Raw genomic sequence first — 27,951 nt, forward strand, 5'->3', positions numbered from 1 at the left:
TTACAATTATTCAATTTTCTTTAAATTATCAGGTATATAAGCATTAGTTAAATCACTGATAATAATATAAGTAGCATGTTGAGTTATTTATTATGATATTTAAGAACTCATTTTTAATGTTATATTCAATATTGCATACACACCTATACGGCATATGTGTATAATGTATATTATAAGCATATTTGTTCATTTTTGAATTTTTTTGTGGGTAGACGTACAATGTTGAAATATTTTTGGTACCAAAATGATTATATTATGAGGGTATGATTTTTCTTAGTTAAAAAAAACCATTAATATATAGTAACATTAATAAAATAGATTTTGTTTATCATATTTTATTTATTATAATATATTGAAATTAAATTATACACTTATATGTTAAGTACAAAGTAAAAAAACCACACATTTTTAGATTTAAGTATAAAAAGTGTGTTTTTATCACTATATCTCTTTTATATTACACTGGTGCTGTTTAATAATTTAGGTGATTACATTTTAGTACACAAATTCGTGAATCTATTTCACCTTTGGTTTAACATAAAAAAAAAAAAAAATAGTACATACGTAAAATATATATTATATTTAAATATGGTATATTATATTTAATATTTATACATCTAAATCTTAATATTTAATTCATTACTATATATTTTAAGTGACTCACCATTAAATATTGGCAAAAAATAGGTTATTTGATAATATTCATACCACAATATGTTTTCAAGTAGTTAAACTTGAGAGTTGGCAAAATAATATTGCATATTCAACAATAGTTAAACACGTTAACATAACAGTATAGAATACAGAATTTTGTATTTTTATCATAGGCTTTCTGTGATTTTCCATTGATTGTCAGAATAAGTATGCGCACTTGAATTTTGTTCAGAATTGTATTCATTACTTTTATGATTAATTGGAGAATTATCACTTAGTGAAGCAAGGCTATCGTTTACCTGAGATGGTGATTCTTCGTAGTTAAAACTAAAAGTCTTTTTAGGTGCTTGAAAACCTATTTCTGGCTTTTGTGTACTCTTAGCTATGTATTTTAAGTATGCATTTAGTTTGTCGTTTACAACTACTTTTTTCCCCTTCAGTTTTTCATCTAAATTTGAAGATGCCACTCTATCAGTACTTTCTAAAGATTCCTTGTGGCGCCTTTGTAGTATGTTTGATGGCGTTGTTTGTGTATCTGGACTCTGAGTGTTGTATTGTGAGCTGACCACATGAAATGAGTCTTCTGATGATTGGCCTAAATCTCTTTTATCAGTTGGTTCTCCATATGAATTAACTATTGTTGATTGAGAATTTGGTTCTGGATATGAAACAGAGTTTGATATACTGCTGTAAGAGCCTTGAATGTCTCCATTCCCTTTGGGTGAACCATAGGTTATGGAAGGTAATGGTGCACTAAATTGAGTGCGGGAATTAAATAAACTTCCTATATTAAATGAATCTAAATTGTTACTATGAGAAGAAGAACCAAACGAACTAAATGATCCAGAAGTTGGGGCTCCATAGGATGATGATGGCACTTTAGAAGGAGTGCCATATGAAGATGATGGTATATTTGATGGCGCATCATATGAAGACGAAGGTCCGTTAGAAGGTGCTCCATATGCAGTTGATGGGACAGGAAGTGAAACGGAAGGAGTTATTGAAATCGAATGACTAGAAGATGGTGCGTTGTAGCTATTTGTCGGTACTCCATAAGATGTTGCTGGTGGTGATGGTGCTCCATAAGAAGAAGATGGTGATGATGGTGCTCCATATGATGATGAAGGCTGTGAGGGGGCACCGTATGACGATGATGGTTGTGATGGTGCACCATATGACGACGATGGCTGCGATGGTGCGCCGTAGGACGACGATGGCTGTGATGGTGCACCGTAGGACGACGATGGCTGTGATGGTGCACCATATGATGACGATGGTTGTGATGGTGCTCCGTAGGACGACGAGGGTTGTGATGGTGCTCCGTACGAGGACGACGGTTGTGATGGTGCGCCGTATGAAGACGATGGTTGTGATGGTGCGCCATATGAAGACGACGGTTGTGAGGGTGCGCCGTATGATGACGATGGTCTAGATGGTGCACCGTACGATGACGATGGTTGTGATGGTGCGCCGTAAGAAGACGATGGTTGTGAAGGTGCGCCATATGAAGACGACGGTTGTGAGGGTGCGCCGTATGATGACGATGGTCTAGATGGTGCACCGTACGATGACGATGGTTGTGATGGTGCGCCGTAAGAAGACGATGGTTGTGAGGGCGCTCCATATGAAGATGACGGTAGCGAGGGTGCACCGTATGACGACGATGGTCGTGATGGTGCACCGTACGATGACGATGGCTGTGACGGTGCTCCATATGAAGATGATGGTTGTGGTGGTGCACTATAAGAAGAAGGTAGCGATGGGGCATCATATGTTAAAGAGGGGAAAGATTTCAAAGATGATCCATATGAAGATGATTGACTTTGTGAAGGCGCTCCATAAGAAGAAGACGGTGGAGCTCCATAATTAGTTGATGGCGGAGCTCCATATGAAGGCGACGGTGGAGCTCCATATGAAGACGATGGTGGTGCTCCATATGACGATGACGGAGGTGCTCCATATGAAGATGACGGAGGTGCTCCATATGAAGATGATGGTGGAGCTCCATATGAAGACGATGGTGGTGCTCCATACGATGATGATGGAGGTGCACCATATGAAGTGGAGGGCTTAAATCCACCTCCAGATGGTGGTCCATAAACTGGTTTTGGTGGTCCATAAGATTGCATTGGTTTTGATGGAGGGCCATATACTGGTTTAGGGGGTCCATAGTTTGTCTTTGGCGGTGGTCCGTATACAGGTTTTGGAGGTCCATAGCTTGGCCTTGGAGGTCCATAACTTGGTTTGGGTGGACCGTATTTTGGCTTGGGAGGAGGTCCATATTTAGGTTTTGGTGGAGGACCATAAACTGGTTTAGGTCGACCACTAGCTTTTGGTGGTCCATAAATTGGTCTGGGTCTTGATGGTTTTGGTGGCCCATACTTCGAAGGCGGTTCTCTTCGTATTCTAACATGTGTCTTATCTTCAGCATCTACTATGTTGTAGAAACTTATTAATGTAGTCAGTAATAGTATCTGTAACAAAAAAAAAAAATTCCTTGTTTAGTCAAAAAATTAATTCAGGTACAATGTCTGTTATTAAAATATAATTTAGAATGTCAAATAAGTGAGGCGTTGTTTGTTACGAGTAATAATTTTCGATTCTAAAATCCAAAAAATAATGATAAAGATTTAGACGATACTTATAAGAAACAAGAATAAAATGCTATTTTACTCTATATGTTAATAATCTATTTCATAAACAAATTGACTTATTATCAGTAACTTTTCATTTTTACTCATTCAATTTTAAAATGTTTTTACAATATTTGTACTATTTTAAAAACTTTAAGACATTTTAGTTTTAAACTTTTATAATAAAATTTTTAGTTTAGTATTGTCAAAGACCTTGATTGTTGAATAAATATTTAGTAAATATTTTTATACAATTCACAGTATTCTTCTCTTGAGTGTATAAAGTTGAAAATGCTCATTCATTGTACATAATTTGTATTAGTATTGAGTATTTCAAATAAATAATCTAAGTTGCGTTCAATTCAATTTTCAAATTCGATGACCCATCATTGCTCTCAAATTTAATAACACTAGTCTATGCCTGTCTATTCTTCTGTATCACACTTTTTAGTTTATTGTTGATCTATATTTTTTTGTTAGGTATTCTGTAAAGCATAGATAGTACATACAATACATAAATAAATAATAATTAATTTACAGTGTAAAGCTATTTATTTTTAAAACGTAGGTAATAACTAATAAGTAATAACTAATGTGTATAATGCATATTATAGAGATTACAATTCATGTATACCTCACCTACTACTTTATAATTAAATGTAAAATAAGGTAGATTAAAATTTAATTTCAAATCCATTTATTTAGACTAATCAGAGATATAATAGGGATAGCAATGTTTATAAAACATTTTTTTCGTTTTATATTTTCCTTATTTATTATTTTTTATTTATGACAGTAAAAAGCTATGGTTTCCCGGAATAATTGTGTAGGTAGATCTTAAATTTTATATTGTTGGTTATTTTGAAAAAGTAAGTTTTATATTTTTTTATTAGTAACTTTGCACGTTCATAATAACCAGGATACCATAATGAGAAAACTACGATTATTGTTTAGAAATCTGAGCCAGCTGATTGTTGTCTCATATACATAATCTACTCGAAAATCCTTTCCAATGATATTTTTTTGCCAACTATTAATAATTATTAATGCCGAATTAACTTGATTTGATATCACTGTTATTTTAATTTTTGTTTAAAACTTGGATGTAGAGTTTTATTATCAGGTGACTCACGTCTGTAACCGTTAATGTATTTATGCGTAAATGAAAATATTGTTTCATTCTTATAAGCATCATAATATTATACCCCTTATATTCATACTGAATCGGTGTCATATCTTCTTCACTATGTTTTCCTCATCTTACTATATTTCTACAAACTAAACTCCCACATTGTATTACCTTACCTATGCGTTTTGTTAATGAATTCCCTCACCTTGAATCATCCATAAATTATTTATCGATAGGGTATTTTATTATTATTTATTATATTTGAAATTATATAAATTGTACCTCTTACACTATTTTTAAACTTCAACTGTATTATAATAATAAAAAAAAAAAATACATAGATACGATTATTATAAACATAATTAGAAAAACCGAGCTCCGCTCACAATCATTTTTTTTTTTTTAATGTTTGTCGTTGCTTTCGAATAATCGAATGTATAATACTATAATAATAATAATGATATTCCACAATCCTGTATCAAAGCGAAATTAGTGTTCAACACCTGGTATCTATATCCTGTTATTTTTGTTTATTGAGATTAATAGCTTTTGATTTAGCGCATATAATATATAATATGTTCAAGAAAAATAAATGTAAATGTGTGGCTTTTCGTTAATTTTTTCTTAGAAATGATTATTCCCGCAGGCCAGGCACACGCCACCTATACCAAGAATGGCAAATTATTCTAACTTGATGTATATAGGCATTTCACTTTTATAGTGATATAATATAGATGTACATCATATAAGCGTACCCATTTAGTATTGTAATTTAGCATGATTCAGCCGTTCAAGTATCTGACAGTCTACAAATCGTATAAATATTAGGTATGCAAACTCCCAGGTGACAGATTAAATGCATAAATTGTATAATGTAAATGTGTAGTGTGTATGACATATCGTATTTTTGCATTTTAGTTTATCCTATAATACTTGTATATTGTTGGAACTTACATAACATCTCACTTTTTCACTCGCGTAGGACTTCAGATGTCTGTTTTTTTTCTTATTCGACATCGTGTGTAATAGATAGTTTAATAGAATATGACATTTTATACAGTTTGTGTACTTCGCAACGAGATCACGTTTGTATATTGAGAGGTGTTATGATTTAGTTATGGGGTTGTTCTATGCAACGATAACTCACGGTACACAATACCTATATGAGACCAACCAGGTTTTACGAAAGAGATTCCAATAAAACGGACGATTCGATTATAACATCTTATATAGTGATGATCACACGCAAAGTGGAATCCCATTGTAATTGAAATACTACATTTATAAGTTTATAACATGTATAAATATCTTTTTTATAATTTGTTAACCTCGTGTCCATATGAAAGTAGAATAATGAGATCGGGGCATCGTTATGAATATTACAACACAAATATAGGTAGCTGGTAGGTATACCGGATGTTCAGGACAACATTTCTGACCACTGGTTCTAGTTGATGTGTTGACCTTCATCTACTGGCACCGATTCTTCGACCTATGTTTATGACCCCTTGTTTTTTCTTTCTAATGCGATTAAGAATAGTAACCCCATTGATGAGATCTAATTTAAATAATTTCAAATTTAGAAGCTATTAAATTTATGTCTTTTAAAATAATAGAAAAAAAATTCCAAAGAAGTTGCATATGTATTGTTAGGTAAAATGTAAACTATTGAGTTTATTCATATGTTGCAATTTTCAGTGTCACATCTTCTAAATTAATTAATATATATAACACAAAATAACTGTATGTTTCAAATCGATAAATTGAAAATTGAACCGTTTACAACCAATCTCAATTATGTAGAACAGTGACATAATTGTGCTCATTGATTTTTCATGACTAATATATACGAGTACTATATTATTATATATTTATATGTTTATAAAACTGTATCTAGTAAAATAGTATTAAAACTGCGTTGGTAAAATGAAACGGGTTAACGATTTCTTATATTTAATTTATAGTATAATTCTTCTGATTATCATCTAATTGACCATTTATAATTATGTTTATTTAACTTGTTGATACTATTGTTTTCGCTTTATTATACCTCATAATAAAGACTACCTATGCTATTTTAAATTTCAATACGTGCACCGAGTTAAGTGAGACGGGTCATCTTTGAAAAGACAAATAAATTACATTTCAAATACTATACAAACGATATTAATTGACATATGTGAAAAATAGAATTACACTTTCACTGGAAATCATTGTTATTCATTTTTATAGAACAGTATTAAAATAGCGTTGATGGACGACTACCTACCTATTCTATTATACTCGGCTGAATAAAACATTTCGGAGTTATAACTTTTTAATACAGTAATCACTGATCGTGTAGGTAGTGTATATAAGAAAGTAAAAATATAATAAGTATAACATGTGATTTAAATCATTGGATGTACTAATTACGTTATAAATATTTTATTCGGCTTCTTTAAGATTGTTTACACGTCTACTATATTGTATTTTTGTATCCATCTATATTATTTAATAACTTCAAGTCCTTATTCTGTTTAAAACGAGTGCATATATAGTTAGTAAGCTTGTATGGTACCTTCGAATTTACTTAATATTTAGATACCTACATTGGACCAATACAATATACCTGGTTTGTTTTTATACCTATTAATGATTAATAATTAAAAATAGAAAATGTATTACAATTGCAAATCGTTTGCGTTAGGTAATATAATAGGTAAGCACTAAGTATATGAAGTTGTAAAATAAAGTTTATACAATATTTTTAATTATGTTATTATTATTAAATATTTATTTGTGTGTCAATATATTAAAATTAAAACTAAAACTTAAATAAACATTAAAATAAAGTATACTCCGTGAATATTGGAATAAATATTTTACTTATTAGTAGTTATTAATTTAGTTATTATTTATAAAAAAAGTAAAAAAATATAAAAATTAAAAAAAAATGTTGCAATTGTTTATTTTCCACTTTATGAAAATAACTGAATTAAATTAATTCATTTCAGATTATAAATGATGGTACATAAACATAAAATTACTTTTTTAATTAAACAGATCGATTCAGAAAATTCATATGGCCAATTTACACAGTTTTATAAATTTACAAATATTTTTCCTTAAAAATGTGCCATGACTGATAGGACACTCATGAATTGAAAAATGATAAATATTTGTATACATTCTATAATATTTTTAACAGTTCTGCGTTCTAGAGGTTATTGAAATAACCACTTATTTAGACTTATGGTATACATTAAAAAAATAATTAAATGTACTCTATACTTATTTTAATGTCCCGTGCCCTTTAAAAATTTGTCATTTACATTTGGTTTGATTTAATTGTTTATCAGATATACGACAGTATTTTATTGTTTAGATTCGTTGTAATAAGGCAGCTTTTAGTTTACTGACTTGAGTATTAAAAGAGTATTAAGATGTTTTTATGTACTTTTTAATTTCTTATATAAAGTTACTCGGCTGTAATATTTGTTTGACTAAATACATTGTTAAATTATTTTCATTCTCACTTAATATTTAAAAAACGTTATTATATACATTTGGATCTGTATTATATCATATTTATATTCATTGTATGGACTATATAATCTAGAGCTCCTCTTAGTATGAAATTTTTACTATATAAATTTTAAATGCATGCAGTATTATCCAACATAAGCTTGTGATATGGTGAACCAATTGAGAAACTATATAGTACTAAGCAGTAAGCATAGATTGTACATTTTATTTTATTTTATTTTTTACACATTTTCGGAAAATTCTGTCTTAATCGTTAAATAGAGTCAAATGTAGATTAAACTTTACAAATGTATATCCACTGCCCTCGAAGAAATCATATTCTCGTTTCTTTTGGGTATATTCTTAATTATATTTTGTTTCTACGATATGTGATTGTAATTCATTTTTATTTCTGATACTTTTTTTATACAATACTCTTATATATAAAAATAACAATAATCAGTGTTTTATAGTTGTCATGGCAATCGCAAAAAAATGTATTTTAGATAAATCATCCGAGGGATTATCAAAATATGTGGTAGTTGGCTAGTACAGCTGATCGCTCAAGATACCTATAGGTAGTTTGTATATAATACTCGTATTATAATAAGAGCCATTTACCATTGTAGTTGTGGCTTTAATCAAATTAAAATATGTATTTGATATATACCTATAAAATATTATGATTATATTACATCGAAGATTGACCTTATAAGTATTGTCAGGTTGTTGATTATTATAAATTTATCTAATACTATAATGTGCTACTTGCTATAGCCTATAGGTACGTCTATATAGTAAATAGACTCTGTCTATACGCAATACACTAATACGCTATACAAGTTATACACATTTTAAATGATTTATATGGTATACTCGTATTTGATAAGTTTTAGTAGAAATAAAAGTACAAAATTAAATTAATTATATAAACTATTTATTATACCTTGGGTCTATTTTTTTTACAGTGATTAGAAAAACAGTTTTATTTTTGGTCATTAATATTTCACTAAGTATAGGTACATTTTAATGGTTGATAATATATGGATTTAATATTTTAATTTTTAATTAGTCACCTAAAAATCTAAAAATTAAAACAATACTTAGTATTTTTGTCAGTGTTACTATTTTTCTAAACTAATTTTTTCAAAATATCGCATTAACATAGATACTACTAGATGTGTATTATATTATTATATGAATTATATGAACATTATGATTTTATAAATAGTTTAAAGACTACATCATAGAATAATAATTAGTTTGTATTTCACTACAAGAAATCAAAAGATTTTAAAATATCTTGATTTTAATATTAATAATGTATTAGTAAATTATCACTGATGAAGTGATGAAATCTTCGCGGAAAACCGTGAAAGTATATAAGGTTTTAAATTCATACGTAAAATTGGGAAGGGGAGGGGTCTTCTCTTTTGTCGTCTAAGAAAAGTGAAAATGAATGTCTTACCTTCGTGTGATTTATGTGCTTTTATTTATATGGATTTTTCAAAACTAATTTCTATTTTAACGGGATGCTTCTTAATATGGTTTTTACGTATCTAAATTATTTATTCTCTCATTTTCAACTATAAATTACAGTGACAAATGGTTTATGTATAAATATTGTTTATTTAAGAAAGAAAAATGTCTTTCAAGATAAATAATACAATTTGTATAATAAAACAATTGTCCATTGGATGTGACTTGTTATATTAATCCATATACCACAATATACAATTAATTAATTTAATCTAAAGTTTAATATAAAATGAATACCTAAAGTATGAGCATTAAAATGTTCATGTTTATCATATTGGACTATTGTTCTTTTAATAATATATTAATCACATTATTATATTAACAGACTAAAATAAATGGTTGCAAGACAAAAGGTTTTTAAAAAACAATGAATTATACATTGAAAAATCTTTTTAAAAAAATGATGATTATACATTAGGCAGGTAGGTATAGTTAGTATAAATATTAAATTTACATACAACTAAAAATTAAAAAATTAATCAAGAAAACTGTTATAAATTATGAAATATTTGTCAAAAACATGTTATAGTGGTTAATATTTTAACGCTTTTAAATTGAATAACATGAATATTATTTGAAAATGTATAATTTATCCAACCAAGTATTTTTGTTCTACGCCAAAAATTTAAACTATTTGAATGAAGAAAAAATTTTAAATAAATTCTTTTTACCATTTTAGCAGTGATTTGAATCTTATTCTGAATATGGGGTAATTTAAATTGTAAGAACAATTTGAGGGATTAAACACATGCTATCGACACAGAGTCGTATAAAATATGGGAGTGGAATGGGGTATATTACATTTTGGCATCTAGCCTTCAAACTCCTTATGGGTTTAAGTATCTTTTATCGATATATTTTAAGAATTTTTAATAGATTACCTTGTATGAATAAACAAATATAGTCATTTTATACATTTTTTTGATGGATTGTAGAATAACATTGGCCAATGGTAAACTGTATCTATTTTACTAAAAACGTTGTCTTATTACTCCAGCATTTTTAAAATTATTATTATATGCTAAATTATGTACAATTTAAATTTCAGACATAGTAGCATTGTTGAATTATTGAACTATAGTAATATTTTTTTACATACGTACAGTCGATAGATTAATCGTGTACCTATTATAGTTTCCGGTCTGAGTTGAGAAGAGTTTAGACATCCATCTATCTTAAATTCTTAACCACTAGGTTAACTTCATTTTGAAACTGCATTTAACCAAAATTGCGTTTTGAACAGTTTAATTTAAATAGTTCAATTTGTAATTTAGAACAAAATATCAAAAATTGATTTAACTAAACATGATTATACAGCGTCTCTACATTTTTGCAATATTTGTGTAATTTTGTTTAATTTTGTAAAACATATTTAATAAAGTATTTATTATTTGACATCAAATACTGTTAGGCAAATAACTAGTTAGGTTTTATTATGTATAATAGTTACAAGTTGATGCAATAATAATAATTATATATAAAGGTTTTTTTACAGTAATAACACTCATGGATCTTATTGAAAAGTAATACTTTTTTAGAAATTTAAAACGGTGAAAAAAATAAGGGCAATATTAAATGTTAAAATTACACGTATCTTAAATTTTCCTATAAGATAATTTTCAAAAAGCATACTTTTTGAATATTTTTTAAAAACTTTTAAGTAATTTCATTTTTAATTTTTTTTTTGTGATACATTACAAATAAAATGTAATCGAATTTATTTTACTAGAGATAACTATTTGAATTTAAATGAAAAAAGTTGATATAATCTTTATCTTAAGTTACATTTTAAATTGGTACATTATTTTTAGACTTAACGTTTCTAATTATGTAGTAAGTATCTATCGATGTAGATCTGTTGGAAGTGATATATATACAGTTTTCATTTAGATTCCTTATTGTTTAAATATTATATTATTATTGCTGTAACTTTATTAATCTTTATTAATAATCATGGTTCATGAATGTTTGAGTATTATTTGTTGTGTAAATAAGTATTATTCACCAATTATTTCTTATATTTATTTTTATGTGCTTTGGTGCTTATATGTACTAGTCAAAACCTATATTATTTTACAATTTTAATATCACGTGTGGTTTTTATCCACGAATAGTTGGTTAGTTATGTATTAATTTTTGTTGGTTTTCACATTACTTACCGTTTGAACAATCCGTTTAACCATCATGTTGTCGTTGGTTCTAATCCACTATAGATGTAATTTTCTGAACAAAAAAAAAACCTTATAGACGAACAATTTCGACGCACAAATTACAAAACCATAAAAAACAACACCGTCAGTAGTAACTGTAGCTGGTAATGTATAACCAACAGCGATGGTGATCTATTGATCGATGATCATAATAATACTTAAGGTTACAAACTGCACTTTGCGCGCACTAGTCGCGGATTGTCGATACAGCGGCGTCCTGGAACTCACTGCTGGTTTGTCGAGCTGTCTCGACGGATGTCTTCTTCTCTCGCTCTGCAGCGTTAGCACCCGGAACTTACTTTCCCACTTACACTCCGTGGAAAATACCATAATAGCCGTAATCCCATAAACCCACTGAACATTTTTTTAATTTTTTGTATATCTCTCTTTCTCTCTCTTTCTTTCTCTCTCTCTCCGTTGCTTTTGTAATTGATATGTAGCTGACCGTGAATAATATAATAATACGAGCGCGCGATGCCGTTTCGAGTTCCTCAGTCCATTACTGGGTACATGGTAGTACGAAACTTTCATCGCGTCAAAAGAAAGCCGCGAGGTGTGTTAATTAAGATTGTCTTGCATGATGGTCAGCTGGTGACTAACTGTGTAACGTCGGCGATGGACCAGTTTCTGACGTAAAAATCGTCTAAAAAAATACTAAATAAATTCCAAAATGCGAGTTTTCACTAATAATAATTATCAACCTTGTAAATTATTCATGTATACTAGTATTTGAATACTTTTTAAACTCTGAGTGACGAATGCATTGGTTTTGCAATGATGTGTGTTTTTTATTGTTTTGTGTGTGTTATCCCTGATCATCCTTAAGTTGGAACTACAAGAATGTGTCAAACATCAACATTTAGGGTGATTTCTTGTTGTAAATTTGATCCAGTTTGTCCTATGCACTGACAGAACCAGAATTATTGAAATAGTGGAAAATCCAAGAACTCAAATAGTTAGGAAAAACTAAAATAAAGTTTCAACAAATCGGAATATTTAAGCACTCTACACTAATAATTGAAATTTTATCAAATATTTGTATCAGCATCTTTGACACATGATATTTAGCACTTTTTGAGCTATTTGATAAACATTTGAAATTTTGGACTTTTTTTTATACTTAATAACTATCCTTCAAAAAGCTAAGACATATAATCCAAGATTACCCAAAATTTGTTTTTATAAGAATTTAAAAAAAAATTAAACGTAAAACCAACCTTCAGGTTTTAATGTTTTAATCAGTATTTCCACTCTACTAATTATGATAGCGCAACCCTTTGTACTGTGCAATTCAAATTATTAACGGTATTATTAAATATTTCTACAATGAGACGTTAATCTACTCTCGTATTTGATAACTTTAAGACAATTTTACTATTTTGTAACATTTTTCATTTTCTTGTGATAAAATTTACGCTGATAAAATTACATTGAATAAAATAGGTTTACTATACTAAATGTACATCAATATGTTTGAATTTATTCTTAAATTATATATTATTTATTCCACATAAGAATATCGAAATATTCTATGAATACATTGGTTCCTCCATTCAAATCACTATTCTGTTCTTAACATAGTTCAATACTTGTTTGTTATACAACATTTTTTGTCAGTTTCAATGATATTCAATTATATTTGTTAATTATTTGCTGATTTTTTTTATCTTTGTCCATACTATATTTATCGATATTTGTATTAAATACAGAAGATAATATTTTTCGTATTTTCCTAGGGTCAAATAAATTAAAATAATTGTCCCGAGCAGAACTTGGCCCTTACCCTTGTACATTGTTACTAAATTAAGACTCTTTCAAATACTATGCTGCCATGCACACAACAAATATCATGTCAGTGTTTTTTATAATGACATCAATAGTATTGTAAAACTTGTTTTGCATTCAACAACAATGTGTTAAGTTGGAACTGGAATCGTAAAAATAATATACTGAATGGACTATTTGATAGGAAGCTAAAAATATTTAAGTACGAAAAAAATCACATGATTTAAATCTTCATTATATCGACATAATGCTAACCGACAACATTGAGGCTCGTAAATTAATACCGAAGATTTTCTGGAAGCTTTATATCGACAGACCTTATTGTGTGACATTCTGTGATTCATAATTCCATGTTATTCTGGAGTAGTTGCAGCGAGCAGCTTACAGATAACCTGTTTTTCTTATCAATAATCTAATTTCTAAAATATATGCATGACTAAAATGGTAAAAAATTTCGAATACGTATCTCACAAAGGGACCACAAAAAATCACTAAAAAGTGAAGCTGAAATCTCTCAGGATTCATTGTAATTACGGGCCTGAATTTTTCTTATCAAATCTCCAATCACTTGTAAGCGTTCTCTTAGCAATCAAAATAAATTATTCTGACCCATTGGTATTCGCATATAACCTATAACCCTATTACTATTAACTACTCAAATTGCTTCCTTCTTCATTGAGACATATATATATATATATATAAATTGATGTTTTTAAATTAATTTCGTTTACATAAATGTGTGATGTAATCTAAATTTTTATTAATATTCATATAAAAGTGAAATTTTCAAAATATACACATTTTTATTTTGTTCAGTTTTAATTTTGTTACTTAAGCGTTATACGTACTGATTTTACTACAATAACGAGCATTTTTCTTTAATTTTAAAATTAGTTTTGTGCTGCAATGATAATGTGCAATAATATATGCCTTTTATACCATATGTTCGCGTTGGATATATATGCATATTGCATAATAACTGAAACTACCTACTAAATATGTATTTACTGCGCACGTATTAAATTGAAATTCGTAAGAATAAAACCAATAGCTATACCATAGGTACATATGTGTATTAGAGATGATAAACAAAATTCTGGCTAAAATTGAACAACTCTACGCCGAGATATTATATTAAGTGTTTCCAATTCACCAATCACTATGGAAACACGCTAGTATATTTATGAAAAATTGGTTATGACTTATTATGACTTACAAGCAGATTAAATAGAATATTTTAATAATTTACAAACAAAATAATTATAATTCTTTATTGTTTTTCTAAAATATTTCATTAATTCATAATAATTAAAAATGCTAATATTCACATAGATAACAAAATATTTGAATGTCAATAATAATATTTTCAATTAAGATATTTAAGATAATATGAAAAATTAAACTATCTAATCATTATAAACCTTAAAATTAGACTTACACCCCATGTAGTTACATTATACATACAGTATTGGTTCCGTATTTATGAAATAAATGTAAAATTAGGATTATCTTAATTGTTTTTGTTTTATTCGCACATTTATAAAATTACTATGACGCTTAGTACTATCGTGTACATTATTAGTATATACCACATCGAAATCATCCTAAAAGTTCTAACACCCATTTAATTATATTCCAGTTGTAATTCAAATATTTTGAGTATTATACGAAGGATATTGAACTGTATGAATAAAATATTTTGTTTATTTTTGTTTATAATATGTTATTTTGAGTTAGTTACAATATTATTTGAGTGTCATTCATCAATATTAATTAAATATAATAAGTAATAACTTATTTTAAATATAATTTGTCTGAAGACTTCCCAGTCTCAAAATAATGTCTCTGATCAATACTATAAGCGTGTAACTATAGTAAATTTTTTTCCCATAAAATGTGTGCATTGAAGTTATAAAAAATAAAAATGAACCTACGTTTCCGGAAGAGGTTTGCTTCGATAATAGTTTTAAAATAATAACTCTATAACAGTAACTACCTGTATAGTTTAATAAAGATTTTTTACCCATATAATAATAAACATATTTTGTTGATATTACAACGCTCTCTTCTGTGTTCTATAATTCTATATGAATGTAATATTTTGGTATATTTTTTCAATAAGAATATTGTTCCAAATACCATTGTCCAATCGTTTTTCCATACGAATAATATTCTTCTTTAAGAATGATATTCGTTTCGTTTATTTCAATCCCATTGTTCCGATATAACATGTAATTCTAGCGAAAGTGTTCCAATGTGTACGGTATGATATACCTTCATACAAACATTATTATGTATGTGTGTAACACGGCAAACGGGCAAAGTCATCTTTGGACGAATTTTCTATAGACAAAAAAAAAATAATATCTCGACGTCAAACATAATTATATTTGGCGTGGTCGAAATATTATGCAAAGTATAGCATTTTTTTAGACAATCGACAATTGTCGGGATTAGTACTAGACTGTAGGGTGTAGGAAGGGGAAAGTCATAGCGGGTAGCAGATTCACGTCATAATAAAGTATAATAATATGATATTGAAATGTGTGATGGTTATTCCTTTCACTGGAAAAATACACCATTAGCAGTGGCGGCGGCGAATAATCATTACAATAATATAACGAAGTGTTTCTCACGGTGTCTGGCCACCATTATCGATGAAGGGGTCACGAGAGGTTTCGGAAAGTGAAATCATTGTTTTTTGGACGGCACGACCCAAGTCCGATTTTATTCGGGTGTAGCAAGTGGACATAAATGAATAGAAAGCTACATGCTATGTTTAACTTGGGTTGGAGTCATATGCAATTCTTTGTAGGTAGGTAAAACTACCTGTCTACAAGAAAAATAATAAATCCCACTATAGGTTTTTTATTTTATTTTTTGTCTTTTTGTTTTTAATATTTTCATTTTTTCTTCTTAAACGTGACTAGCGGTATCTACATATAATTTTAATTAGCGATTAGTTGTCATCAAGTAGTTTACGACGTCCAATTAAAAATAATTAATCAAACTAGGTTGAGCCATTCTTGAAGAACATAATATGTATGCGAATACATATAGGTATACTGTATAGTTTCACCAGTCCCGAATTAGCATTGTCTTGTTCCATTCACTGACACCCTCATTCTATAATGGTACACAGAGAAATTCGCTGTTCGTCATAACACTGACACATTAAATAATTGCATGTTTACCTTTGACCCCCCGGAAGATGTGATTTAAATTCTAATCACAATGGGTGATATTCATAGAACGCTGTCTTGTCACACCTGTAAAATGGAAAGTACGACAGTCGCCGGATGATGATTGATGTGGTGTTTATGACGAATCGGTATTTTATTTTTGCGCAGGTATCAGACCTTTGCAACGACTACCGACGTTCTATGAATGCCGAGATCACCGAGTCCATGAATACGTTTTGGGCCGAGTGCTATGAGTCATACAAGAACGCATTGGACACCAGGAGTAAACTTGTAGCCGAAAGTCGAAAATCGTTTCAGGTAATAAAATTGTACGTCATTTAATATGCGCAGTTGGTTTACACCTTATTTTAAAAATTCAATTACTATACAAGTGGGCTTAATTCATTATTTAATAGAGACCATTATAATTTGATTACATAACGTCCTATAACATACTTGAGATCTCTATACATGTAATTTTTTTTGGAGAATAGATTTAGTGACTCGTGGTTTTTGCTTAACTTTAGGAAGTACCTATTACATACCTACTATAAAATTATTATCGTTGCTGACTTTCTATTTTTGAGTATTAATCTAATTAGCACTATATTCAGCGTATGAATATTTTTCGGTTAAGTTATTAATAAATATATTATAGCCTAGCTTATCAATTAAGCGATGTGCATTTATTTTGTCACGGTCATTAAACTCGCTTTCATTAAATCTTACTAGAAACACTGAAATTATGTATAATCACTATGTTATTCTTTAGGCGTTGATATTAGAGCCTTTTAAGATTAAGAAAGAAGAAGAAGAATCAAGAATATATTTAATGGAAAATCAGAAAAAGGCTCAAAGATTACTGGTCCGTGCTAAATGGAGACAGATTAAAGGCTACCTGTGCGGAGAAAGAGGACCCTGGAAGTCAAGGTTAGAATCTTTTTTGTATTATTTTTTTTGCCTAACTAGGAAATTAAATTATATTTAATTTTTTCGCCAGTTAGATTTAGTTGGTTTATTTTAATAACAACATAAAATAAATTATAATATATGTAGAACGTAGGTATATCATTATGTTATCGCGCACCATATATTTAAAAAAAACAATGTCAACGTTTCTGAAAGTTACCTACCTAGTTGTTAGGAACCACTTCCAAATTTTACTATATTTTAATTAAGCATTGGCAGTTTAAAGTAATTCAGTTTTGCTAACAAGAATAAATGGTTTCTAAGTATACCTACCTAAAATAATATGTTATGTGGGAAGTAAAATATGTCTTACTAGCTTAATCAGATAATTATCTCAATTCTAAATGCATGTGATGAAAACCATCCGTTGTTGCTATTGTATGATATAAATGCAGTTTATTAATAACAGTTCTCTTTAGGATCTATTTTGTTGTTTGGAAATTAATATTCAAGTGATAAAAGTGTTATAGGTACCTATCTGCTAACATAATAAACTCAGTGTGATATTTTGTGAATGCCAATAGTTTTATAATATGGCGACTACTTATATATTTGGTATTCACATTACTCTCATAATTTCGTGTGTGATAGGTATAGGTACATGCAGTTTTTGTTGTATAAAAATAATATTAATTATACGCTTCTGATGGTTAATATTATTAATAAACGAATTCTTTAATCACTATGAAATGTAACTATATGGAAGCTACAGGTAGTATTTGAATACTTCCACTCTGAAAATGTAATGTGTATAAATCGATAATCTAGTTTTTAAAACATACTAAAGTATTAATTAGTCTAGTGGGATTTGTTTTATAATTATTGGAAAGTAAAATAAATTGTGTGAATAATTTGTTTCGTAATTAAATATTCTACCTGTATTATATTTAATAAACTTTTTGTTACCAAGTAAAATGTATTAAGCAGTTTTGTGTGGAGATTTAAATATTTAATTGAACAAAGAATTTGACTGATACTGTTTAGGCATGTGACTATGTGAGTGGTTTTACAGTTTTACTACCTAACTCAATAACATATTGTGGTGAATTCGCGTCTTTAGGGTTAGGCTGAAAACAAATTGTCTTTTTAGTAGCCGATAAAAATAAATTACTTGATACGTGATGAGTGATGATTGATGGGCGATGGTCATTTTATACCGTACTTATTGACTATTGTGTATAACTTGTAACTGTATTAATTACCATTTACCAGTTATTTATTGAGAGAACAAAAGTCATTCACTTTTCATTTTTTTACATGAAACATTTGATAAAGCTATCAAAATGTTTTGATTTTAACAATAATAAAACAAACATATTTATAAATATATAAATTAACTTTATTTGGGTTTTTGTTTTGTTTTACAGATTGTTATTTGAATAAATAAATATATATATATATAATGAATAATGATATAACATAACTGTCTATACTCTATATTATAAATTAAATTGGATTTTGTTTAGCAAAGTATACATTCATTGTAATAAACGTTTATCAATAACCTGTTTTGGTCTTGGTTTCGGGCACAGCTAGCGTATTCTTCAACGGTTTGGAGCCTGAGGGCGCATACCTGGCTTGTTCAACTTCGATGGTGTCTACTTTGATAGTTTCTACATCGTCTGTTGATACCGATGGTACGAATACGGCTTGTTGCACGTCCGATTTCTGTACGTACGCGTTGAATCCGTTTGTTGGGTCAGCGGTGTAGTCTACGGTTCTCCTGGTGCCATCGGGTTCGATCAGACTGTATCGGCCCTTGACGACATCTCCTTGGCGGGTTTCCTCTTGGCTCTTGGAGTCGCCAGTTATCTGATCCTGTACCTGGTACGCGAATGTGTATGATGGGTCGGGCTGGAATTGAGCGGGCACGACTTGTACGACTTTGGCGACCGGTACAGCCGGTGCGACAAGTTTTGCTGGGGCCACGGCGACAGGAACGGTTCTGGCTGGTGGTGTAACGATTTTAGCCGGGGCAGTGGCGATAACTTTGGCCGCTGGTGCTGTGTATGCCGTGTATGCCACTAACGGTGCTGATTGGTAGTACGGTTGCAGATAAGCCCAAGGGACTGGTCCGTGCGACGTGTACGAAGACGCAACGTATGCCGCGGGTGCACCGGTTAAGACTACGTCGGTTGCTGAAATCATGGCAACTACTAACGGCAGAATGATGAATACCTGAAAATGTTTTTGATATTATTTATTTGTTTCTATTAGTCAGGACGGATTGTCGTTGGAACGTAAAATAATCGATTTATTCGTTTGCTGGCTATATATGTTTGTTTCACTTACCTTCATGTTGAAGAGGTTGTTGAGTCTGTGAATCGAATACTTCTTCTACTGGTTGTAGTAGTACTGTTTGAAGTGATTGATTGTGATGTGATTCGATCTTGGTCGACTCCAGTTTATATATTGTTTAAAAGGCCCTCATACCCCACCATTTTTAAGGACATCTCGTACGTGTAGATAAATATAATTCATATCGATGAGCATGATCATATTGAATTCTGGCACCGTGATTAGAATTATATTATATTCATGTCTCAAATGACCATGATGCATCTTCATAGTTTGAATTTTGCAATGAAATAGATCATTAAGTAAATTTTGTTTTCGAGCCAAATGTACAAATAGAAATTGACCCTTTTATGTACTTGGCCAATATATATGTATATATGTATTATATTATCATAGATTTATTTGTTTTATTTACATAATTACACAGTACAGTGAATAAACAGGAAACAATAACTTAGAGAAAAAATAAAATAAAAATCATAGTCAAATTAAAGATATTTTTAAATAAATATTTTGTCAGTCTCAAAGTTTTATCAATGCATTTTCATAATAATTATATTGGCAAGCTTAAAGAAATTGTTTGTCGTGGAATAATATCTGAATATTAGAACGCGTACGTGAAAGATGGTCCGACACGCATTTACCGAGGACGTTTTTATGATGTATAATGCATAACTGATATGAGTCTAGGCTGCGGATTAATATTTTTGCATTTTTTCAAATGGGAAGTGAACATCATATGATATTTTTTAGACTCATTGTGCATAAGAATACTCTCTATAAAACTATATCATTGAAAATAATAGAAACATGTGCAACTTAGAATACCAATATACTATTTAAAATACACAAAACAACAATAATATGATCTTGAAGAAAATATATTAATATCCTGCACACATGAACACTGGACATACACACACACACACACATAGAGTTTATGCATAATATTAGTATAAACTTATTGTTTATAGCATTTCCCTTCCTCCACTACACAAAATAAATGCCCCAGCATGCCCTTGCAGGTGTCAAAACTCTAATCATAATAATATTTGTTTGATATCTTAAGTAAAGTTATGCGTACAATAATAATGACAAATATATTGATATTTAAATGAATAATTAATAGGTATTATATACTATATAACATTTTATTTAGACCCTAATGTTTATATCAAATTAATAATTATAATCGAAATATCTATAAATATATTATACTATACTGTAAAAGTACGAATACCAGTGAAACTTAGGCTCACCGACTTCTGAACCTTTCGGTCAATGTCTGAATTCCGGGCTTTTATAATGGATCTTGTTAAATTCTGGGGTATACAATAATTCTGTCAAAAATCAAAATCCGTATGGTTATTCAAGTTTGGGCTCTAAAAAAAATAAAAATAAATATACTAAAACATAAAGATGTCCTAATAAAAACCGATGAATCTATAATTACTAATTAGTATTGAAAAATTGTTCTACGTATTTAATTATAAAATATATATTACTATTTATAAATGCTATTAATGATAAAGAAACTATAAATTTGCTTAAATGTTAGAAAAAATTAAATATATAGTACCTTTTAATTATTATTGTAGTTTAAGATGAACATAACTTTTTTTTTTTGTCATATTTTTATAACTTTGGATAAACTAATCCCATGATTTACCATTTATCGTTTGTTAAAGTCTGAACTACGATCTGCATTAATTATTCGGAGTTTGACCAAATTATTTTTTTCTGTAAATTACTTTAAAATTTACCAAAATAGGTAAAACCAAAAATTCGAAAAATCACAGGTTGTTGTCCGTAAATTCCAAATTTTAATGGTATTTGTATTTTACCATAACATTTATATTACCTATACGGCTATACCTTTAGGTTCTGTAAATATTTTGAACCTAATTACTAAATTAAAACTGGTTTAATTAAAAAAATGTATTCATTAATTTTAAATTTTTAGTTTTGTTCAAAAAAAAAAAATTAAATTATTAAACTATTTACAAGTACTACTTATTAACTTATGTTCATAATTTCGTAGTCGTACAACAGTTTGATTTTATTAAATTTTAATTTTAATATTTTTAATTTTTAATAAATAAATTATACATTTTACATTGTATAGTAGGTTAATAATTACATCGTATATATTGTGTTTGAGACATTTTTGAAAGGAATGCCATTGTTTCTTATTCATATTATTTTTAAGAAATGAGACTTAACATTTTACTTTTAATGTCATTATATAATCATAGAACTAATGTTGCACAATAAAATCTTAACATTCATGTTTTTGTAAGGCGCAAAACCATGGACTTTTAATTTTGTTTGTCCTGTAAAATAAACATATTAAAAGAACTATATAAATCAACAATATAATAAAATGTATTCATTTAAAATGTGTTTATGATCCGTTGGACAGTTGTTTGTGTTTGACCAATTTGTGGTAATTAGTTGTTTTTAATCTTAACTCCACTTACTGGTATATTATGGTTTTTAAATTTTAATATTTTAAGACGAGGTATGTAAAATGTAATATATTTTATTAATATTATGTTAATCATTTATTTTAATTTTACAAAGTCTATAATTCAGTTTATCCACATACTATATTAATGGCTTATACACACATTATAATCCAGTTTAATTTTTTGATTTAATATTATTGTATTCAGTTTGCAAGGAGTTGAACTATTTTTTAAATTTATTTTGAAATGTAATTGTTTTGAATATTTGTATGTGCTATATTAAATTCTCTTAAAATGTTTAACGTGACACCTCAGAAATGGATAGCTGTGTATCATGCATATTATTTCCCTTAGAAATAGTCAACTGGTATTACAAATGTAATGATTTATTAATGGATACAACGCGAACATATTATAGAATTGTATAGTACACTGCTGTTGTATTACAATGTGTGTATTTTTATTTACATTTCATAACTTTACATTCATTAAAATTTAGTTCTACCTGTTCATTCAATTAAAAATACAATCACGTAGTACTTACTAATAGTTTTATTTTCAGTGTTAAATGTATTGCTATATCTCTATTACTTTGTAGTTTAGATTGTTATTCATAATGTTCTTTTTATTTTTCAAATAAAATGTTAAAACACTCGTAAGTTTTGGTTTGCGCTTTTCTGTATAATTGGCGAGTTTAATAAATAATTAATCATAGTATAATCCAACTTCGCTTTCACTATCATATGATTTTTACGCATCTGTAATACTTTGATTCTAAATTAATATCTTTGTAATTTATCTAAACTAATCATAATATTATAATATATTTGTTATGTTTGGATAGTTTAAATATAATTTTAATGTTTTATTGCCATTATTTTGATATTCCATGTAGGATGCTACCCATATATTAAATTACAGCTAATTTATTTGATGTTATCGATATAGTTGTTATCTAAATAATGTTTTATTTATAACACTTTAAAATGAAGAAAGTATCAAATAGGTATATATTTTAAGGTTTACTTAATCATTTTAGATTTATATGATATCGAGAGGAGTCTTAATAATATAATACCGTGTTTGTGTACGCCACATAGTCATGCATATTTACTAGTATATTATATCCTAAATATACTATATAATCCATATTATTATGTATTCATTTAAGATTAAAGTTTTCACTAATAAAAAACTAAATAGGTATATGATAGCATTTATTTATTTTCTTATTGAATTAAAAAAATTAATAACAATAATATTATATTTAAATACAAAATAGTTTTAGCTAATACACAAATATATTTTATTACACTTAAAGGTTTTACATGTTTATTATCATTGAATACCTATGTAAAAGTTTAATGATATGTATTTATGTAGTATCTATACTCAATGATATTAGGTACTCGGTTTTTCCGATAATATTTATTTTGGACTATTTACGTAGGTAATCTAATTATTACAAATACTGAAATACCTAACACTAACAATAAAATATTGTAAAACTAATACATTAATCGTACTTATATTATACTAATATCATGTCGAGTGTTACCGCTGGGTTGCTACTCACCTCACGAATTCACAACAATTGTATTTTAGCCCATATGCTTATTGTAACCTTTATTACAGATTGTATATATTCTAATAAATGTTAAAAAAAAAAAAATATTATACTAAAATATTATTATTTTCGTTTGTATGGTCGCCATTGTTCCACCACCAAATTTTATTTGGCTGACAGTTTTACCGTTGTGCGGGATTTATTGTTGTCAATTTTCCATTTTTTTGGTCACTATGAACGGGCGTTTCTGGATTCGTTATCTTCTTGTAATATTTTTTCAGTTCTCTTTTTGTCGTATTCATCTCTGTCTTAACTACTATCGGTTTTAAAGCTCTGGAAATATTGTCTTGTGCATCATCCCGCCGGTCATCGGATTCTTCCGGCTTCCGTCTGTTGACCTGCGATTCGACACCCAGGTCGATCGCTCGTTCGAAAACACTATCCGTTTCGTCTGGTCCTGATAAATTATTATAGCTTGCTGGCCCGTCACCGCCGACAATCATTGGTATATCATGTCGGTCATTCGAATCGCCAACGTGGCCGTCGACTATTTTGTAGCCGTAACTGTACCGCCGCGATGCCGGTAGACCATCGACACGCGTTTCTGAGTAAACTGTAGCAGTTGCAGTAGACGGATAATTATTGCCATCGTACGTCGGTCGATTTTCGGTTTGCTCATAATTTGAATATAATATTGCTGTCTCCGGTTTACCCAGTGGCAGATGTTCGTCTCGAGCTTTCGAATATTGTGTCTGTCGGTTTTCGCTGTTCGGTACAAAGTATTGTATCGGCGCTTGGACCGCGTGATTTATCAAAGGTATTTTCCCCGTGTTTATCACTAGTGGTATTACCTGATACTGCTGATCCACGGGCGCTGGATAGTGAAGCGATTCGTATGAGATTCCGGACGAGGCTGGCAGTATAATGATGGGGCTTAAGGATTCGGATCTAGGGTCGGGTGGCACTTGACAAGAATTTTTCGCGAACATAGAGAAAAAGAGTGAGATAAAAAAAATCAAAACCTGTTATAAAAGACAAAAAAAATTAAATTAAATTAAATACATGTCGTTTGCTTAAAAATACCATGATATAATTATTCCCTATACTATACATGTATAAAATTTCATAAATACATCATTTTTATGATAAAATGTATTCCTTTTATACTAATATTAGTTATTGAATACTGGAATAGTGCGTATTCAAGTAAAATATGGAGTGCTCGTATTTAACATACAACGAGAATGGATAAACCTATGTGAAAAAATGTATACTACGTTATATTTTTAACGACGATATATTTGTAACGTCCTTGAAAATAATTCAAGTGAAGTGTCGTTTGTGGTTGATTTAACAAAATGAAATTGATAAAAAATTATCAATTGGAAACGGCCAAACTTGTGATTAATGGTAATCAGATTGTATTGAAATTCTTGCTTGATATATTATTATTATTATTATTTTTGCACAACACTTGTGTATAGAAACAGACGTGAAATCGGGTAATTGCATATTTCGCCATTATTTCTTCGGAATTTAATGCATAGTTTAATCAAAAACAAGTCTCTAAGTCCGCGTGTCTAGAATTTATAAGTTATTCGGACAGAGTTCGTTGTCAATTAATAATATGTCAGCGTACTTGTGTTGACCTAAGCTATATATCATATTATAAATCCATATACATATTTCACATGTATAAATATAGCTGTATGCTTCCCTCTACTTTCAGAAACAAATAATCGGTACCCAACAATAATTATTTTTTCAAAGTTTACAGCATCATTTATAATTATATAAAGAATAATAAATAAAATATAAATAAATTAGTTTTAGCAAGTATTTAATTAGTCACTAAAAAATAAATTCTTTGTACTGAACAATTTCAAAAAGTTGTTCATTTAAGATTTAACGTATAACATAAAACCATTCTAAACGTACGTATATTTAATAATAATAATCATTATATGCCTATCATTTGAAATGATTTAAAGTCATTCAAAATTAAAAATGTAGAAGAATCTGGATGAAAATATTAAGTAATGGTGTATAATATATATTATTTTATTTCTCTCTAATATTTGAATTATTTTATTATTAAATCCCGAATTTACGTTGGCTAAAAATTGTAATCAATCATTGAATTAAAAAATTAACTCATTATTTTAATTTACTCAAATAGGTAATAAGGGTAATGGGCATTATCAATTTTAGTTTAATTAAGTTTTTTTTTTATTATTTTATTATTTAACAAATGCGTTGTTACTATTATTTTACTGTTGCGTCGAGTGTGTTGACTGTAAAGAGAATCTATTTTTTTTTCTATAAACGTCACATTGCTTGATCGATGTTATGTAGAGGAAATAACGGGTGTGTGGTTATGTCCTTTTTGGAATAAAGTTTTATATGAAAAAAGGAAATATTAATTTTTGAAAAAAACGATTCTTACAACTATAACCATATTTAGTGTTCGGGGGTTTGTGCCCTACTATTACTAAATTATTCTTATTACCTTCATAATATAAAAAATATTCTTATGTATGTTCGGTTTGTCAAAATTGTAATATATATTTTTAGATCGTCATTAATTGTTATAATATACGGACCCATAATCTTTTCATTATTATTTTTTGAAAAATGTACTCAAATTTAAATAATTCCCAAATAAAATTATTGCTAAACAATTTTAGTATGTAGAATAGTAATACTTTACAACGTCCTCAAGTAAATTTCCATTCTATTTTAGTATGTATATAAATATAATTCATTTTACTTGGCGTATTTACGAACTAATATTTACTGTCAGTAAGATCACATAGTATAAGAATTATTCTAGTTGATTCATTAGTAATGATTTAAGTGTAAAATATTAGAAAAAAAAAAAAAATAAATAAAATATGATTTAACTTAAACTTACTCGAGATTCCATTCTGATCCAAGTATGGGTAATTCTTAAATATCTTGCTACAGAAACATTTCTTTGCATCTACACAAACAAGTACTTTTTTGTGTATGTCCGCGTGTACGTAAGTATGCATGTATGTATCATGTATGTATGTATGAGTTTAATAGCTTATATAATGTGTATTTTATACCGGAGTTCGATACTCATATATTCGAGAAATGTTGAGAGCCCAATTATATATTTCCTACAGTGTTATATGCTTCAGAAGGGGTTTCCGTATCAAATTAGCAGAACGATTCGTATTATATCTTATAAACATATTACCGTCAACCCATAATTTATAAACATTTGGTTGAAAAAATATTGATAAATCGAATTTGTTTCATAAAAAAAGTATTTTTAATGGACATTTTTTTTCAATCCTATAAAAAATAATTAAATAAAGTACAAATACATATAAATTCTTGGAACAATAAAATTTTTTACATAGATAACAAAAGATACGTCTTTCTTTAGCTCATTTAAAATATTATACTCGTATAAATTAAATATTAAAATTATAATAACTTTCTTGTTTAGTTATATAGTAGATATATTTAAGATCAGTTTAATTTAGAATATTAGTATTAAATTATATTTATTATTATATATATTATATAATTACTATATTGATCATAAAATTTATTTTCAAAATCCATTTTTACATTTGTATAATAATTATTATTTACTTTATGATGAAATTTATAGATTTCATATTAGTTAAGAATGGTGTTCTTTTTATGAAAAATTTTTTTTTTTAAATATTTTTTTTTGGTATTATTGTGATTTTATTTCGGTAATTTTATAATGCAAGTAATTAAAACAACAATAACTTTTTTCTAGAATGAACTATTGAAATTAAACAAAAAGTTAATATAAATTACAAGTTTTTTGATATCTATATCAACTAAAAATTATATGTAGTAATTGAATGTTAGCATTAATATCATTATTCATTAATCTGTAATAGACAACCGATTTGAACATATTTTATTTTATCTTTTCATACGGCGTTCTTTATATGCAATTTAATTGCATAAAAATAATTTAATGTTGGTAGTGATAAAAA

At 28.5% G+C, this 27,951-nt stretch overlaps 4 protein-coding genes across 6 annotated transcripts in view; 1 reads left to right on the plus strand and 3 right to left on the minus strand.

Annotated features, from left to right (window-relative positions):
- LOC111039223 (neurobeachin-like protein 1) overlaps positions 1-27,951 on the plus strand; it is a 113,970-nt gene that overhangs the window by 15,085 nt on the left and 70,934 nt on the right. For all 3 annotated transcript variants that reach the window (XM_022322608.1, XM_022322610.1, XM_022322609.1), the window contains 2 exons: positions 16,808-16,957; positions 17,412-17,569. In XM_022322608.1, coding sequence (XP_022178300.1) covers positions 16,808-16,957; positions 17,412-17,569 — 308 coding nt within the window. The remainder of the gene's footprint in view (positions 1-16,807; positions 16,958-17,411; positions 17,570-27,951) is intronic.
- LOC111039225 (extensin-2-like) lies at positions 358-12,004 on the minus strand. Its single transcript, XM_022322611.1, has 2 exons — positions 11,622-12,004; positions 358-3,128 (listed from the first exon to the last, which is right to left on the minus strand). Exons 1-2 carry the CDS (start codon positions 11,646-11,648, stop codon positions 822-824), a joined length of 2,334 nt encoding a protein of 777 aa, XP_022178303.1. The 5' UTR covers positions 11,649-12,004; the 3' UTR covers positions 358-821.
- LOC111039228 (cuticle protein 21-like) lies at positions 18,926-20,031 on the minus strand. The gene is made up of 2 exons (XM_022322616.1): positions 19,901-20,031; positions 18,926-19,786 (listed from the first exon to the last, which is right to left on the minus strand). The coding sequence occupies exons 1-2, from the start codon at positions 19,904-19,906 to the stop codon at positions 19,106-19,108; spliced, it is 687 nt and encodes a 228-aa protein (XP_022178308.1). The 5' UTR covers positions 19,907-20,031; the 3' UTR covers positions 18,926-19,105.
- On the minus strand, positions 23,823-27,182 carry LOC111039227. Its single transcript, XM_022322613.1, has 2 exons — positions 26,856-27,182; positions 23,823-24,963 (listed from the first exon to the last, which is right to left on the minus strand). The coding sequence occupies exons 1-2, from the start codon at positions 26,922-26,924 to the stop codon at positions 24,124-24,126; spliced, it is 909 nt and encodes a 302-aa protein (XP_022178305.1). The 5' UTR covers positions 26,925-27,182; the 3' UTR covers positions 23,823-24,123.

The sequence above is a fragment of the Myzus persicae genome, unplaced genomic scaffold (genome assembly GCF_001856785.1).
Source record: "Myzus persicae strain clone G006 unplaced genomic scaffold, MPER_G0061.0, whole genome shotgun sequence".
NCBI lineage: Eukaryota > Metazoa > Arthropoda > Insecta > Hemiptera > Aphididae > Myzus > Myzus persicae.

What these genes read in the sequence shown, in the direction of transcription:
- LOC111039225 (XM_022322611.1), bottom strand. Translation starts at nt 11,648, where the DNA reads ATGATGGTTAAACGGATTGTTCAAACG. An exon ending in TTAAACGGATTGTTCAAACG is followed by an intron (nt 3,129 to 11,621) that starts GTAAGTAATGTG and finishes TTTTTGTTACAG; the next exon opens with ATACTATTACTGACTACATT.
- LOC111039227 (XM_022322613.1), bottom strand. Translation starts at nt 26,924, where the DNA reads ATGCAAAGAAATGTTTCTGTAGCAAGATATTTAAGAATTACCCATACT. An exon ending in GGATCAGAATGGAATCTCGA is followed by an intron (nt 24,964 to 26,855) that starts GTAAGTTTAAGT and finishes CTTTTATAACAG; the next exon opens with GTTTTGATTTTTTTTATCTC.